Consider the following 15,635-nt stretch of genomic DNA (forward strand, 5'->3'; position numbering starts at 1 on the left):
ACTTTTTCACACCACTGTAAACTTGCCTTGCTTACACCCATCGAAAGCTGGACTGCTGAATGGCTTTCCGTCCATTTATGTTCGGCCTACTAAAGTTGAGGCATCATAAACCTACATGGTGTGTCAGTCTAAATACTTGAAGAATCACAAGTAAAAAGTAAGGATTACTGTGTTCTATTACTGAATTCGATGTTCCAGTCACCATAAAACATTATTTGTATTATTTACTGTTTACTATGCATATGTGTACCTCCCATATGGGTAATATGTCACATAGATTATAAAAACTATTGTCTGTTTTTCTTCCTTCAGCATTGAAAGACGCTCGCTTTCAGCTGGTGAACTTCTCAGACAACGAGCTGCGGGTGTCGCTGTCTAATGTCTCACTGTCAGACGAGGGTCGATATGTTTGTCAGCTCTACACAGACCCCCCGCAGGAAGCCTACGCTGACATCACTGTGCTAAGTACAACAAAAACACACAAACACACACACACACACACACACAGATGCACACAAACACTCAATGCTATTAGTAGCAGGGAGGTAAAGCCTATTAATCAACATTTAGACTGTAGAAAACAATATAGATTCAAATGTTGAGCAACATGGTTGACAGCTCCCAATGAAAACTGCAGGCTCTGACAGCAGTGAAGTTTGAAAGAAAAAAATCATGTATTTGATATGTGCTTATTAAATCTTGTCATAATGCTGTAGTGTTTAAACAAGCTAATATACAGTAGAGAATTATGCACGTATGGAAGGCCAAATAGGTCATAATTCACACTTGAATACGGATTCATTAAACAAAGTATACAAACTGCTGAAAACATACACACACACGTCTGTGTAATAAACTGTATTTGTGTGGATGCCTAGTGTGTGTGCATAGTTTCAGTGTCATGTGTAGACTACATACAGTGTATGGTTTCTCTAGTATGTTTGATTCAGTCGCATGTGTTCATGTGGTCTCCTTAGCAGGTTTGTGTGTATGTGTGTGCACGGTTTATGTGTATGCATGCAAGAAGATTTTACTTGTGTATATGTGGTTTCAGTAGTGCGCATTAGGGTTATATCTGCACAACATGCATATCAAGATGTTAATGTGAATATTTGTCCAATGTTGATATGACATAAGATATCACAGATCCCATTCATATCACATAAGATAATCAAATTTCACTTTAGCAAACTGAGTTTTCAAAAATGATCTTCTCGATACTCTCACTGAAAGAGGATGCACGAAATTATTGAATTACAGCCCAGCCCTATTATGTAATGTGCCATTACTAGTGTGTGTGTTTGAATTATGTTCTACATGACTCCTTGAAGTAAGTTCTAATCAGGTTAAATTGTTTGAAAATGAACAGAATAAAATAGTGCTCCATTAGACCAGCCACATCCTGAATGACTACAAGGTCAGCTGTCATCAACTTTTGCTTGTTGAATAGCACCATCACCGTCTTATATCTTGACATGATCCCTTCACATATTCATGAAAAACATTCAAACTCAAAGCCTGAGGAGTCAGTTACATGTTAGAATAATCGTGTGCTTTACATTCTATTAAATATCACTATCAGTTAGGAAGAAATGCCTCAAGAAATGTGAGAAACTTGTGAGTGTATGGGAAGATACTAAATAATTAACCTATCATGGGTAAATCAAGTGATAACTATTCAGTCAGCTATTTGGAGTTCTTTCTTTTACTTGCCATATAGTCTACACATATTGCTGTACTTTGAATATTGACTATTAAGGATATGCAATTTTTTACCACAGAGTAAAACGAAATATGTAAGCTGCATGGGTAGTAAAGGTTGGACATGAGCAAATATGTGTTTGGAATCTGTCTGTAGATAAAACTAGCTCATTCTCAGGTAACATATACACAACGATTCTTATTTTCAGGTTATTATACACTAATGAACACATACCTATGAATATTATATTCCATTTCTGCCAATAGATCCTCCTAAATGTTACACACTTGACCTTTAAGAAAAGTCTCTCTCCAATGTGAGCTCTATTGTCTTCTCATCATGTAGTGTTCAGGGTGTAGAAGTATTATATTCCCCCAATGTTTACAGAGTTTTGTTTGTGTGTCCTGTCGTAGTTCCTCCAGGTAACCCCATCATCGAGGCCCGGGATGAGGTCCTGAGCGAGGGCAACGAGACAGAGATGACCTGCACTGCCATGAGCAGTAAGCCTGCCGCCACCATCAGATGGATGAAGGGAGATAAAGAGCTTCCAGGTAGGTCGGCTCCGTGCACAAAGAGAAAAACACAATCATCAATCAATACATTTCCTCTTGCAACATAATAAGGCACTTATGTAGTGCAGAAGATCGGAGGGAAAGTTCTTTTCACAAATATTCACTCGTCTGTCTATTTTATCGATTGGTTATCTGTGCAAAGAATACCTCTGTGTGACACAAACACCAGGGAAATGGGCCAGCATGTGTCACCTCTGAGAGGAAAGAAAACATCTCCTGCGCCCACTGCTCCCCTCACTTTGAAAAAACAGGGAACCCATGTATAAATTCCACATAAAAGAAAACAAAAGAAGAAAACCTTAAAATCTTCATATATTATTGAGTAAGGACTAAACCAATAAGACAAAATGATATCTTGAGAAGGCGGCATTTCACAGCAGCAGTGAACATCACAAGCTCAGAGAGCTAAACCATTCCAGAAATCAAGAAGAAGGGGTTACATTTATACCAAATAGTGTGATGCCCCACTGGTGGGCATCAGAGGACCCTGGAGCTCGATGCCCCTGCTGAGCATCTAGTTTCATGGTGCAGTCTGCCTCATCAGTGGTGTTGTTCCACAGAGGGAAGAACCTGGAAATGGATCAAGTTGCTAGAGGTGAAGGCAATTTTGGTATGCAGCTAGTGACACACTTTATAGGCTACTTGTCATTTTATTGAACAGAAAAGCACTATTGAGGGCTAAAAGGTCATCAGAAACTATTGTATAGACTGTGAAGTTTGCCATGGAATAAAAATACTTATACAATTAAAAGATTTTTTTATTTTACTACTTTGTCACTAGTGTTGCAATAGTTTTCAAAATGTGCCTGTGAATTTCTGTAGGTGTGCACATTCTTAGTGTATAACTTTTCTATGCACATATGCATCTTTTAAGCCCCTATGCCATGGATATAAATTAACCATTTTTAGGGCCATTTTTTTTCCTTTGCTGGCTCTCCATATTTAGTCCTTGCATCAATGCTGTTGCTTCTTAAATTGAGCTCTGCTGTGACTTCGAATAGTTTCCATTAAAGAAATGTGGATGTGCCGTGGTGGCCAGAGCCGTTTGGCACTGTGACAGCTTTCATGCCTTCATCAAAGGTAGCTGAGCTTTAGAAGTCTGAGCAGAGCTCAGGGGTGAACAGGCCTCCTGCCAGGCAGCTCCACCTCAGAGCGCATACGGCAAGCTTTGTAAAGACTTTGAAACAAAGGTCCTAATCAGAAGCTGTGTAGAAGGCCCTGAGCAGCTTCACCTCTGCACTGCTGCACATTACATCCTTAGTGGTCAGCTCAAATCGGACAAAGTTCCAATGTGCCAAGGTCAGGGATTGGCTTAGAACTAGCTATTAACATCATATAAAACTGACTCTTGACGTCCAGTCAGATCTTTTTTGCTATGCTATGTTTCTGCTGACCAGTGTATATAGGCAAACTCCTCTGGTCACTGATTTTGTTGAAGTTCCTACATGTTAAGAAGCTACAGTGTCATTACAGGCAATTACAAAGTTAATGTACCTGAAGTATACATCTGTAGAAACTGACTTATTTTAGAATATCCTTGGAATATACTATGTTCAGTTCTATTTTCAGATTTAGTCCAACTCTGGACACAGTTTTAGACTACAACAACATGTAATAATGGTTCATATTATCCGGCCTAAAACCATGACAATGATACATATATGAAATCTGGTTTCTGCATTGGAAATATGGATTTATTCATATCTAACCCCATATCATAATTACATAACAATGTTTGGAAATTTGTTCATGCAGAAAGCTGACTGTAACACAGTTACTTAAGTGCATGTAAACACACTGACTAATGGTGTGTGGTAGCATTGCTCTTGCTTGCATAAATGGGCTAAGTGGAACCAGTGACTACTGTTGTTGATCCACTCTTCAGGGTACTCAGCATCTCCCTTTAAGTGGGATCTTGCCACAGTGTCTCTATACAAAACCATCTCCATTCAGCATGGTTTTATTTTTCAGTGTACTGTGACTTTATTTGTAATGAGTTCTTCCTTTTCTGAGCATTCACCCGCTCTATACATGAGCTTTCAAATGATGCTCATATGCTTGTTTTATTGAATGGCAAAACAATTTTCATAACGATGAATGCCCCTCAACCCCACGCCCATGCTGTTTTCTCACACTTGTTGGGAATGGATTGCTATTTACAGAACTGGCTCCACACTCTTTGAAGTTCTACAACTGATAGATGCAATTTTTGCCATAACACAATACTCTGTGGTACTTAAAGGCTCACCTGTCACAGCACAGCATTTGGAGCATGCCATTTGCTTTTATCCATTTTCGCCACAGGTGAAAAGGTGCCTCTAGCTGAAACAGTCTAAAACAATGGTGGGTACGCTCATAAAATCCATCTTTTTTCATTTGACATAACCAGTATCTTTGCAAGTACAATTTAACTGACACTACAATTGGTGTATTAACAATATCACCTTATTTTTACCATGTTATGCTAATTAGCTGCTATAAATGTGAGCTGTGTAGTAAACTGTGTCACATGATTCCAAAGATTGTTTAGCTGACACTGCAGCAATGTTGTGCAAATGAAACCTGGTGTTGCTCTGGTGATGCTGAAAATGTGAAAGAGAAAGGAGTGCAAGAAAATAAAAGATGGAAAGAAAAAGAATGGCTTAGGGTGCCAGAGTCCTGACACTAGGGCAGAATTACTTAAATTGCCTTCGGCTGTGGCTCCTTGCCTGGCAGACTTATTTCTAATTAAACGTCCCCAGAATTTAACTTAATTACCTTAAGGGATAATCAGCCTCTCTTAAATATCATTTAAAGGTTGCAATTGTCATGCTTGCCAATGTAAATCCAACCATCTCTCCTAATATGCACAGACCCATTATCTCACCATTATTTTCTCCTTTCCTTTTACTCTATTCCTGTTGTTTAGTGATTTATTAACATATGCCTCAGCGCTGATATCTCCTGTTCTTATAAGCTAAGACCGCAGTGGAAGTCATAAAGAAAGGGAGTTTTAACAGTGCAGAATCTAGCAGTGCAGGTCATTCCTTTCTGTTCTTTTAAGACGGGTCGAAAAAAAGAAAAAGCCAGTAGGTAGGGCACTTCACTGACTGACAGGGACCAGAACAGCCATTAGCCTCAAGTCTTATGAGACAACCACAGGGTGATTTCAATTACCCTGCTCTACCCCTGCAGGAAGACTCTACAAAAAGGATAAAGGAATATTTTGGGCAAAGTAAAGTGATTGAAGAGGAGAAACATATATTTTATTTAACTAGACACCGCTCCCTTCCTGCTCAGCAAAAATGTGGTTAAATGATAACAGTTAAAGAAGTGAAATGTAGAGGAGGCCCATGAAAAGAGCCAACTGAGTTTGTATGTTTGGATTTACTAAACACTTAAAGTGCCACTTCAGCTTTCATTTGACCTTCCGCTGTCGCTCAGTGACATTCATCTCTACTGGCACCACTCCAAAGTTAGTCTCTCACAATGTTCTCATTGCTTAACAATGTGTGATGTTTTCAAGCAGACAGCTATCACTAATTAATCTTCAATACTCACTTCACTTTTTAAGGGCTTTTCTGGTTAAAGTCACATAATTGTCACCTGCTTGATAGTTTTATAGAAAGAGAAGGGGGGAAATTACAATAAGGGAACCATTATCATTGGGAAGCAGTGTATTAATCCAATATTATTTTTATATTGTATATTTCATATTACACAGGGCTGTACTGGTTCAATTCATAGCTCTGTTATATTATTGTATAATGGAGCCAGTCATGGTAAAGCCATAAGGTCAAACCTGCAACAACCTTTGCATTGCGCCCAGTCACACCAGCATTTAAAACATCAGCATAAAATTATTAATTTCAACAAAATACACGTCCAGCATCCATGCAAATTTTTCTTGTTGACTTCAACTGAAGTGAACTTTGATACGCAGATTTCCAATGCTGACTACTAGCAAATGGTCTTAACTGTGCTGGCCTTTTAGAGCACTCTATCCAAAACCCATTAGCCCAAAGCTCCACTATTATATAACCCTGTTCTGTTGGAGTGAACTACTCTACAGAAGAGCCATGGCAAGCGTTGATGGCATAGATGCATCTCTTGAATAAACTGTGTTACCTTATTGCCCAGTGACTGACTACCTATCTTGCTGAAAGTCTGCAAGTCATTTAGTTTGCAGAGTTTCTGTGAATACATGCCATATTCTTGGCTAACATGCTTGCAGGACTAGTTTTTTCAACTAACCCTGCAAGCAATCTCTATATCAGCTATTTTCTAGCACCCCCTTTTTCTGAGAATACACGGATATGCTGCTTTACTACTTCCTGGTGATCAGACCTGTAGCTTACTTTGAAAATCTAAAACTGCAAGGACAGCTAAAGACAAGAATCAGGAAAACCAGCTGAACATAAGGGCCAAGTGTGAACCTGACGTCACCCATTGGTTTATGGAGTTCCGTTTTGAAGCTTTGAGTTTGGCATTATGACCTTTGCCATCTTGGTGTTTTGTTAAACGTCTGAGGTTAGAAATAGGTAATCATTAACAGAATCTTGATTCATATTTGATCAGCACTGCCTAGTTTGCCAGTTTGATCTGACTTTGGTGTGTTGAGCTGGATGGATTCACTGAGAATGAACCTGTCAATCACAAGGTAGCCACGCCCTAAAGCATTTTAGTCTATTTTACTCTAAATGGGACCATCAATTACAAAATGAACATCAGGAAGAAGGCTTGAAACTAGCCATTGCGACCATAAACTCAGTAAAAAACTGTTTACTGAGCTAATAAATCAAGTTAGAAGTAAGGTAATTCTTACTATGAGACTTCTTTTTTGCAGCCCATGGAGCTGCCCCCAGCTGGCCATTAGAAAGAATGCAGGTCTAAGACACGTCTGGATTGGCTGCACCTAACGGAACCTCTGTCCACTACTTATTTAATGTCAGTGATAAGGGCTATGAGGCAATACACATTTGTTTACACCTATACACATATTATGTGGTGCCCATGGCCCATACTGGATGAGCCATACACAAAGAAAAAGTAGTGAAGGTACAGTAGCCAGGATGTGCAAATCCAGAGAGAATGTGATTAAATTGCTTTGTGGAGTGTTGACGCATGTCGGCTCTAGGCGTATCCTGATGCGGCATGATGCCTCCAGTGTGTGGGCTTCAATAGAAAACAATTGTAAGATGTGATTTTGACGCACCTTTTGTGTTGCCCTCAAGAGCTGCATTGTCTACTCAAACAGATTAGTATTTGATGCAACACATTTGGAATACTGTCAAATGTCCATCGTATGAGACTACTCTTATGAGTCTCCTCTGCCTTCCCCTAGAAATGGGCGCCAGGGCGCCCGGTTAGCTCAGTGGGTAGAGCTGGCGACCCATGTACAGAGGCTGAGTCCTTGCTGCAGCTGCCCAGGGTTCGAATCCGACCTTCGGCCCTTTGCTGCGTGTCATCCCCTCTCTCTCTGTCCCCATTCTTTTCTATCTTCAGCTGGCACTATAATAAAGGCAATAAAAGCCCCAAAAAATACTTTAAAAAAAAAAGAAACGGGCGCCAGTCAGTTCTTATGCTATACAATGCATAGCAGGATTCATTTGTTTTATCTCTACCTAGCACAAATGGATGGTGAGGTGAAGATACCTCATACCAGGCAAAGAGAAAGCTAAGAAATGCCACTATTGAATACCAAATTTACCTTACAAACTGTAGTTTCCACAATTTTAGTATTTGTTATACACATGCAGGCTGCTAAGTAGCCTCTTTGATCTTAACACTGTATTTTACATAGTGTGTCTCATGTTTTGTTTGGCTAGAAACCTGTAGTAAACGTTATAACATAAACCAGGTAATGGGTGATATGCTTCCTGTGCAACTGGAGCTACAGTTCAAAATGTTTTGGGAATGGCAAATGGTTAAAGAGAGAGGATTAGGATGGAGGTTCATTGTTAATTGCAACCACATTACCATTTATGGTAATTATACATTATTCTTACAGTTCTTCCATAGTAAGTTACCTTTGTACAAGTTTCAAACCCATAGACACTTAGCTTGTGAAGATAACTATTTTAATTGTACACTGAATTCATAAGGTGCAAAGCAAGCGATCCAGAAACCCAGGACTTGAATGAAGACGTCTCTTCACCACTGTTTAATGCATCTCAAAAGACATATTGATTTGAGAAGACCCCTTCAGGTTCCTGTTTCAGGTGTTTTCATGAATCTGAAGCCTCTAGTGGTGTTTATTCATGACAGCCTGTTCCTTTACACCAGGCACATCACACAGGTTTGCTTTCCCAGCATCCGAAGAGACAGCTGTCACTATGGTGAAGGTATCACCACAGTGGCTGAGCTGCCGTACAGGAGCGGGTAGAATGTGCACTTAGTGCATATTTTGCAGCTAAAATTTAAACTGATGTATGCAACTCTTCACATTAAGGCAGATTTTCTCCTGTACCAGCATTTCGTTGGCAGGCTCTTTTACTTTTTTGCTTCCAGTATTTGTTTTATTGATGGGACACAAACACACTTGTGCAACAGACTGTTAGGAAGTAGGACAAAGGGATAAAAATAATCAATCTCTCTTTGCAAATCTGCTGTGCAGAGCTGTGTGCACCTATCCCTCTTATTTTGTATGACTGTGATGAGGTATTCTCTTCATTGCTTGTGAGAACATATTGTCTGTGTGATATTACAGAGCAGCCACTAATCAGAGGATGGTTACTGTGCAGGCTTCAGATCTGGCAGTGCTGTGCAAAAGGTGGCCACACAATAAATCTGGCTTCATGAAGCCTAATGTGTGATTCACAGTCGCATAGTAGCCCCTGACAGCCGGCAATTGTTAGCTGATTCACCTTTTCTGACTATTTTCAAGGACACCCTCTGCACTTCCATACTACATATTTTGCAAGGTCAATGCAAGAAAGACACTTGCTGTCAAACAATGGCTGTCTTTGTCAGCCCTTAACATTTTTAAATCATTGTTTTTTTCAGCAGCATTAGGTGTACAGGTTTCAGCTTTGTTATTTTCTCCAGTAAAACTCAGTGGACTGACCCTTCAATAAAATAAGATGGTCAAAAAGCACTCCTAGAGGAACCAAAGATGCCTAAAAAAAGAAAAAGCACAACCCGAAGGTTTTTATTAATATTTTCAAAAAGACTTTTAGAATAAAAGCATATAATCTTTATTCATATTTTCTTTTTAAAGCTAGCCTACTACTCTGGAGCTCAATTGTTCTATTATATGACTTTAGTGTGGAAAACGCACTGAAAATCAATTGAACCCTGAAGCAGGAAGCCAACCAACCAGCAAACTATAAGGAGTCATTTAAATGATTATGAGAACAAGCAGTGCTTTCCCCTCAGCAACCTTTCACCTCTTACTTCCAAAGCCTTAGGTTTAACATCTTAATTCAGACATTATAGATCAAATTGCAGGAAAATGGGAAGAATGGTGGTGCAGTGGTAAGCACTGTTGCCTCACAGCAAGGGGGGTTCAAATACTTTGCATGGACACGAACTTCTGTGCAGGTTTTTTTCCATCTGCTCTTGTTTCCTTTCACACCCCATAGACATGCAGGTTATGTTAGTTGGAGACTCTAAATTGTCCGTAGGTGTGACAGGTTGTCTGTTTGTATGTCAACCCTGTAATAGACTGACCCTGTCCAGGGTTGTGACCTAGTGTTAGATGACAAACCCATCCAACCTTGCAAAGAATAAGTGGCTATGAATGGCAGATGGATGGTTAGAGATAAATTATAATGCTTCTAGAACATACTCTGTTTTTCATTGCTCAGTTATTCCTCACAATAGTTTGAGAGATACTTGAGGTGATGGACTGTATTAATGTTTGAGGTCTGGGTTGTGTTTGCAGAAGGCTAAGCATTAAAAAAAAGGTATCCCTCTGCCAAATGCATCAGGCAGCTCCTCCTGGAGGATATCTGCATTTCCAGGCATGGTTGGATATGGTTACTTTTAGTGTGAGGGAGTAGTCATATTCACACCTAAGGGCCCGTTCACATCTGAATTTAAACCTGCAAATTCTCAGAGCAGAATCGATTCATTTCAATGGAATGCTTAATGAGTTCAGCTTTGGAGAGCTTTGAGTCTGATATCCTATGAAGGACATTTGGAAAGAAGTTGTTCTTGGTCAGTGCACAGTTTGTGACTGTAGGTGAAAGTTTGGACCAAACTTGAGTTTGTTGTCATCAGTTGTTTGCTTTTCAAGCTTTTCATTTTATGGATTTTTCTGCACAAGGCTCATTCATTTTTTAACTACAATCCAAATTTCACCTGTACTGCTGTGTTTACGTCTGCTTGTCTTTGATGTTTCCCAATAGGCAAGCCCAGAGTTGAGCTCACCTATGACAAGATGTACACAGTAACCAGCCGGCTGACCTTCACCGTCAGCAAGGAGGATGATGGTGTACCTGTGGTTTGCATCGTAGACCACCCCGCAGTCAAGGACTTCCAAGCACAGAAATACCTGGAGGTGCAGTGTAAGTACCTCTGCTCAGAAATAAATTAGAAATCAGCATGGATATTTGAGCTGCATTAGGTAAGTTTTCCTCTTTTTTCAAGTGTCTCATCAGCCTAACTGCAATAGAGAAATTGGACTGCAATAGAGACGAGTGTTCCATCCCCACTAATTAAATGGCATAAATTTGCTACTTTTTCCTAACTAAAACTTTGGTGTATGACATGTGTGGCAGTGTCATTGAAGGGAAATCATCTCCATGAACAGGTTATGATGAATAAAAAGGGAAAATTGGACTGCAATAGAGTTCAGTGTTCCATCTCCACTAATTAAATGACATAAATTTCTCACATTTCCCCCCCACTGAAACTTTGGTGCATGGCGTTGTCAACAGAGGGAAAGGATCTCATTTATGAACATCTTCCAAAGAAATAGCTATATTAATGTAAGGTATCAGGTTACCATGGCATGTGTGTCCAAAAAAAGGTAATATTATTTTGCCTTTTTTAACCTTTTTCATCATTATGAAGCATTGCAATCTGACTGGGTTGCTCTCTCAGTTGACTTCATATTACAAGATATTTATTCTCTTCTTTTTATTTTTGTCCTTTTCACAATATTGTATGACTGTCATCTGTGGCCATAATTATGTGAAACCAGTGTAGTTTGGATTTAAAAGTTAAAGAAGCATGGAGGTACACTGCAGACACATTTCACTGCTCATCGTAACAAAACCTTGAGCCACTAGTTAGTTCCTCTCTTTTAACAAGTTTATTGTCCCTGCAACCAAGATGTTTTGGATCATAGTAAGTGCTGAGAACTCTGAGTAGGTTCAAGGCTAAAATTCTTGAGTATGCACAAAGGCTGAAATAATATTTTCCGTGCTCTCCAAGAATTAGCCTTAAGTAGATGTAGATCTGCAACTTAATCAATTGGGTGTATATGAACAACTTATTCTACATTGCGGGTCCATCAATAAAAAAGAATGTAAAAGAAGACGTGCAGTTTCACCAATGTCGGTCCTAATGGCAAACTCCTCCAAAAACACACAGTATTTATAGCACCAAAAAGGTCTTCAATTCATTGCACATCCACCTTTAAACCATATTCAGCAATGCTAGTATAGTAGTAGATAGTCACAATCATAATGATGAAATGTCAAAGGTTGGTAGGTAGGTAATCATTTAGTTTACAGAAGTCAAAGTGAAACAGATTATAGAGTAAATAGAACAAAATGAAAAGAACGTGAACAAATAGAAATTCAGTGTCAACTGTAAAACACCAAAAGCGGACTACACAATTTTTTTTGCTGAAAAGTATCATTTGTGCAGATTATAGGTATAGGTGTGTCGGATGCCAAAAAAAGCCCAAAACATACTCACTGAAATTAAGTTTGATAATTATTGTTGTTCAAGGTCAACAGCGTGCAGTTTTGGCATGTACTAAAGTAGGTGCACACAATATTACCACCATTTTTATTATTATCTTTATTGCTTTTAACTGCTCTCTATTGCAGTGCAGGCACATTTATTGTGGGTAAAATGAAAAGTATAAGCTCACAGCTGACTATAACAACAGAAACACAACTATACCCAGCAATGTGACAAGTAATTAAAATGCACAGTCTCTGTAATGTAGAGTTTGAGATCTTTTTATTGATTCAAAATGATCAAACGTATGTCTTTAATGCCTCTGTAACCTTATGTCTTTGGCCTCTTGAATGTCCTAGCATTCTATTAAAAAATAACTCTTCTGTAGCTATCTGACCTTTCCCTGGGAGAGCAAGAAGAGGAGATCAGCTCATCTACAGAGGCAGCATGGCATTTTGTTGGCCTCTGATAACAGGGAGCTCACATAGACCACCCGGCTCAGCGTCTCACATTACGTCATGCAGGGACGTCTGCTGTCATGCTCTGTGCATACTGTAATGGCCAACAAACAGGCATGGCCTGCATTGCACTCCACCTTCTCCATGATCTCTCTGCTATACAGTTTATTAATATTATATTATGTCTGGAGCATGTTGACTGAAGAGTATTACTGTTTGTATAGACCATATCTAGAAAATGATTTAAAAATCTTCTTATTTTATGGGTCTGTAATTTACTTGGAAGATTCCTGTAGAGCAGTTCTTGATTTCCAGAGGAATGTTATGTGTACTACAGCAGTTGATTGGAATTAATTAACTGGAAGTGCACTAATTGAACACCATGGGTGCAATCCAAACAAAACCCACAGTTCACTGTGTACCTTAGTTTTAGGGTCACAGTTGGGTACATTTTAGGTACAGCATAAAAAACAAAAGAGAAAACAGGAGAAAACATTTATAAATGGTTGCTCGTTAGCCATAATTCTTATTGTACAAATTACAGGCCTGAAATATTGGCATGGGGTCAGTAAGTAAAAAGAAAAAACCCATTTAAATGTATCAAAAATGCTGCATCATTACTACAAAAAAAACCTCTTACTTGCATATTTGAAAATACAAAGTAAAGTGCAACATTTTTTGAATGATCTTCCATTATCCACCATTCGAGCCAGAAGTGCAGTTTAAGCTTTTCACATTCACTTCAACAGTTTATACTCAGTGAAAGTGTACACAGTCCCGTAGCTCTCTTGTTTTTTCAGTGAGATGAACTGCCAGAGGAGTGGATAATTCCTGGACTACTGGACGTTTAGGGGCAAGAACAACAAACTGACTAGTCTCACATAATGAAATTATACCATACCTCAAGCCCTGTAATGGACTCATTGATATGATGTTGTCACAAATGGTTAATTTATTAAATGGTATGTTTGATTGTTTGTCTTTTGAGAGACATATCACAGTTTTTATCCGACAACAAAAAGCTCATTTGTGTTCACTATACTAACAAGAGTTGCTATGTAAGCTATACACCCAACAAGCACGGTTTAGCTCACAGACAACAACTGTACCACTGCCAAAGTTGTCCGGGTTGAACACTCACACTTTAGTATTTGTGTTTCACACATAAACCTAATTAGAGTGTATTAAACTACTTCAGACAGTGATCATTTGGTTCATATACAACTGTGAAAAGTCCTCTTTGCAGTCTGAGGTTCTATGTATGAAGGGTTTGCACAAAAAGTAATATTTTGTACGTGTACAACAAAACACCATTGTACAATGGTTCAACCAGAGTGGCAACTGAAAGAGACAGAAAGAGACAAAGATATCTCTGAGCAACAGTTACATAAGAATATAAGAAATCTGTGCTGATTTAAATAGGAACAGTTTCATGTTTAAGTGTCAAGTGCACATTCTATTCTCACACTATTGGAATTGGAGCATACTACCAACAAATCCCAGTTTAATCTGATTCAATCTTATCACTGAATAGACTGCAGATGGTGGGTTCCCAAAATATTTAGAGCACAGTTGCACCGTTGATTCAGTAATGATCTATAGGGGCACTAGCGCATTTCTGGACTGGAAAAGAAATTCTCGCCTGGCATGCAACACAGTGGGGACTTCAACTAAATGGAGGTTTTAATAATTTAATTATTCTTCTTTTTGGACCAAAACGGTAAATTATACATTTGGTGTCTGAAATATATCGTTATGTTATGATATAAGAATCATCAATATAACAAGTTATTCTGAACAATGGTGTGTGTGAGACCGAACTGAACACCATGTTCTGAATGGTTCGGGATGCCTAAAAAGTCCATGCCACGGTCTTATTTTACATATATTTAGTACCAAATTACCTGGTCCTTTCACCAACCTTTTTGAAGAATCCAGTTATGTATTGGTTCCTTTCTAGGAAAATTATAAAAGACCCGTAAAATAAATCGTACTTTTGCCATTGCTGCACAGTTACACACAAGTTTGTTTACTGATTACTGAGATAGACGAGTTGATTTACATTTCAATCACTCACTGTGTGGGCAATTTGTGAGTGGAATGGAGTGCATTGTGTAGAAAGAAACAGCAAAAAGAGGCCATTGTCAAGGGACAGCATAATTAAATAAGCCCGTAATGTTTATGTGTATAAGCAAAGCAAGCTGTTTTGCTCCGTTGCCTGGCTGTTTTCCCTTAAGGTCAGCTGGCGCGGAGAGATGGATAGTGCCGTCTTGAGTGCTTATGAGGTGAGGCACACAATGAAGCAAATAATTCAGTTAGCATAATGATAACGGCCCTCTTGCATACGGTAGACACTATTTCATATGCACTGAAGTGGCAGTATCCGGATCTGGCAGTGCAGCATGTGTTTTTCTGTCAAGCAGAGACAAAGAAAGCTCCGCCATAACTACCAGAGGCTATCAAAACAACCTACAGATGCCTGGTGTCCTTCATGTTTATAGCTCAGAGATGACAAGGTCAGATGACGTTGTGAGCGAAGAAAAAGTTGCAGGATGCCATGTAGTGCCTGGAGTGGAAACAAAACCAAAGGGTTGCTGTCTAAAGCCGTGCATGCCCACTGAGCAGAAGACTTGGCTTTTCGCCCATCTGCTGTCCATCACCAAGACCGAGAGCTGGCCACTGACAGGGTGTGATTTAGACAGATGGATGGCCAGACACGTGTTGTTTGTTGCCGAGAAGGTCGGACAGCAGTGTGAAACTTTACCGCCGGCTTTGAAATCATAACTCAAGCCTGAGCCCGCTGTCTACATGCTGATTAAAAATGCAAGCGTGCATTTAGGCTATAGAATTGGGAAAAAAACAAGAATAATTTACATCACAATTGGAAAACTGTAATTACACCATTGTGACTCAGCAATCAATCTGGTATGAGATGACTAAACTCTAGAGGTATTTATCTGCAGCCTCTAATGTAGGAAACTTCAACAAAATAACATTTTGGAGTAAACAAGCTAGGACATGGTGTGCTGTAAGCACTTCAAGTCTGGTTTTCAGGATAATTAAGCT

The 15,635-nt window shown here is 39.2% G+C and overlaps 1 protein-coding gene across 3 annotated transcripts in view; it reads left to right on the forward strand.

Moving 5' to 3' along the window:
* Positions 1–15,635, forward strand: part of cadm1a (cell adhesion molecule 1a) — a 378,997-nt gene that overhangs the window by 300,943 nt on the left and 62,419 nt on the right. For all 3 annotated transcript variants that reach the window (XM_035667108.1, XM_035667110.1, XM_035667109.1), the window contains 3 exons: positions 313–465; positions 2,116–2,253; positions 10,605–10,763. In XM_035667108.1, the coding sequence (XP_035523001.1) occupies positions 313–465; positions 2,116–2,253; positions 10,605–10,763 (450 nt within the window). The remainder of the gene's footprint in view (positions 1–312; positions 466–2,115; positions 2,254–10,604; positions 10,764–15,635) is intronic.

This window comes from Morone saxatilis, unplaced genomic scaffold (genome assembly GCF_004916995.1).
Source record: "Morone saxatilis isolate NCDOM2014 unplaced genomic scaffold, NCSU_SB_2.0 Contig20, whole genome shotgun sequence".
NCBI lineage: Eukaryota > Metazoa > Chordata > Actinopteri > Moronidae > Morone > Morone saxatilis.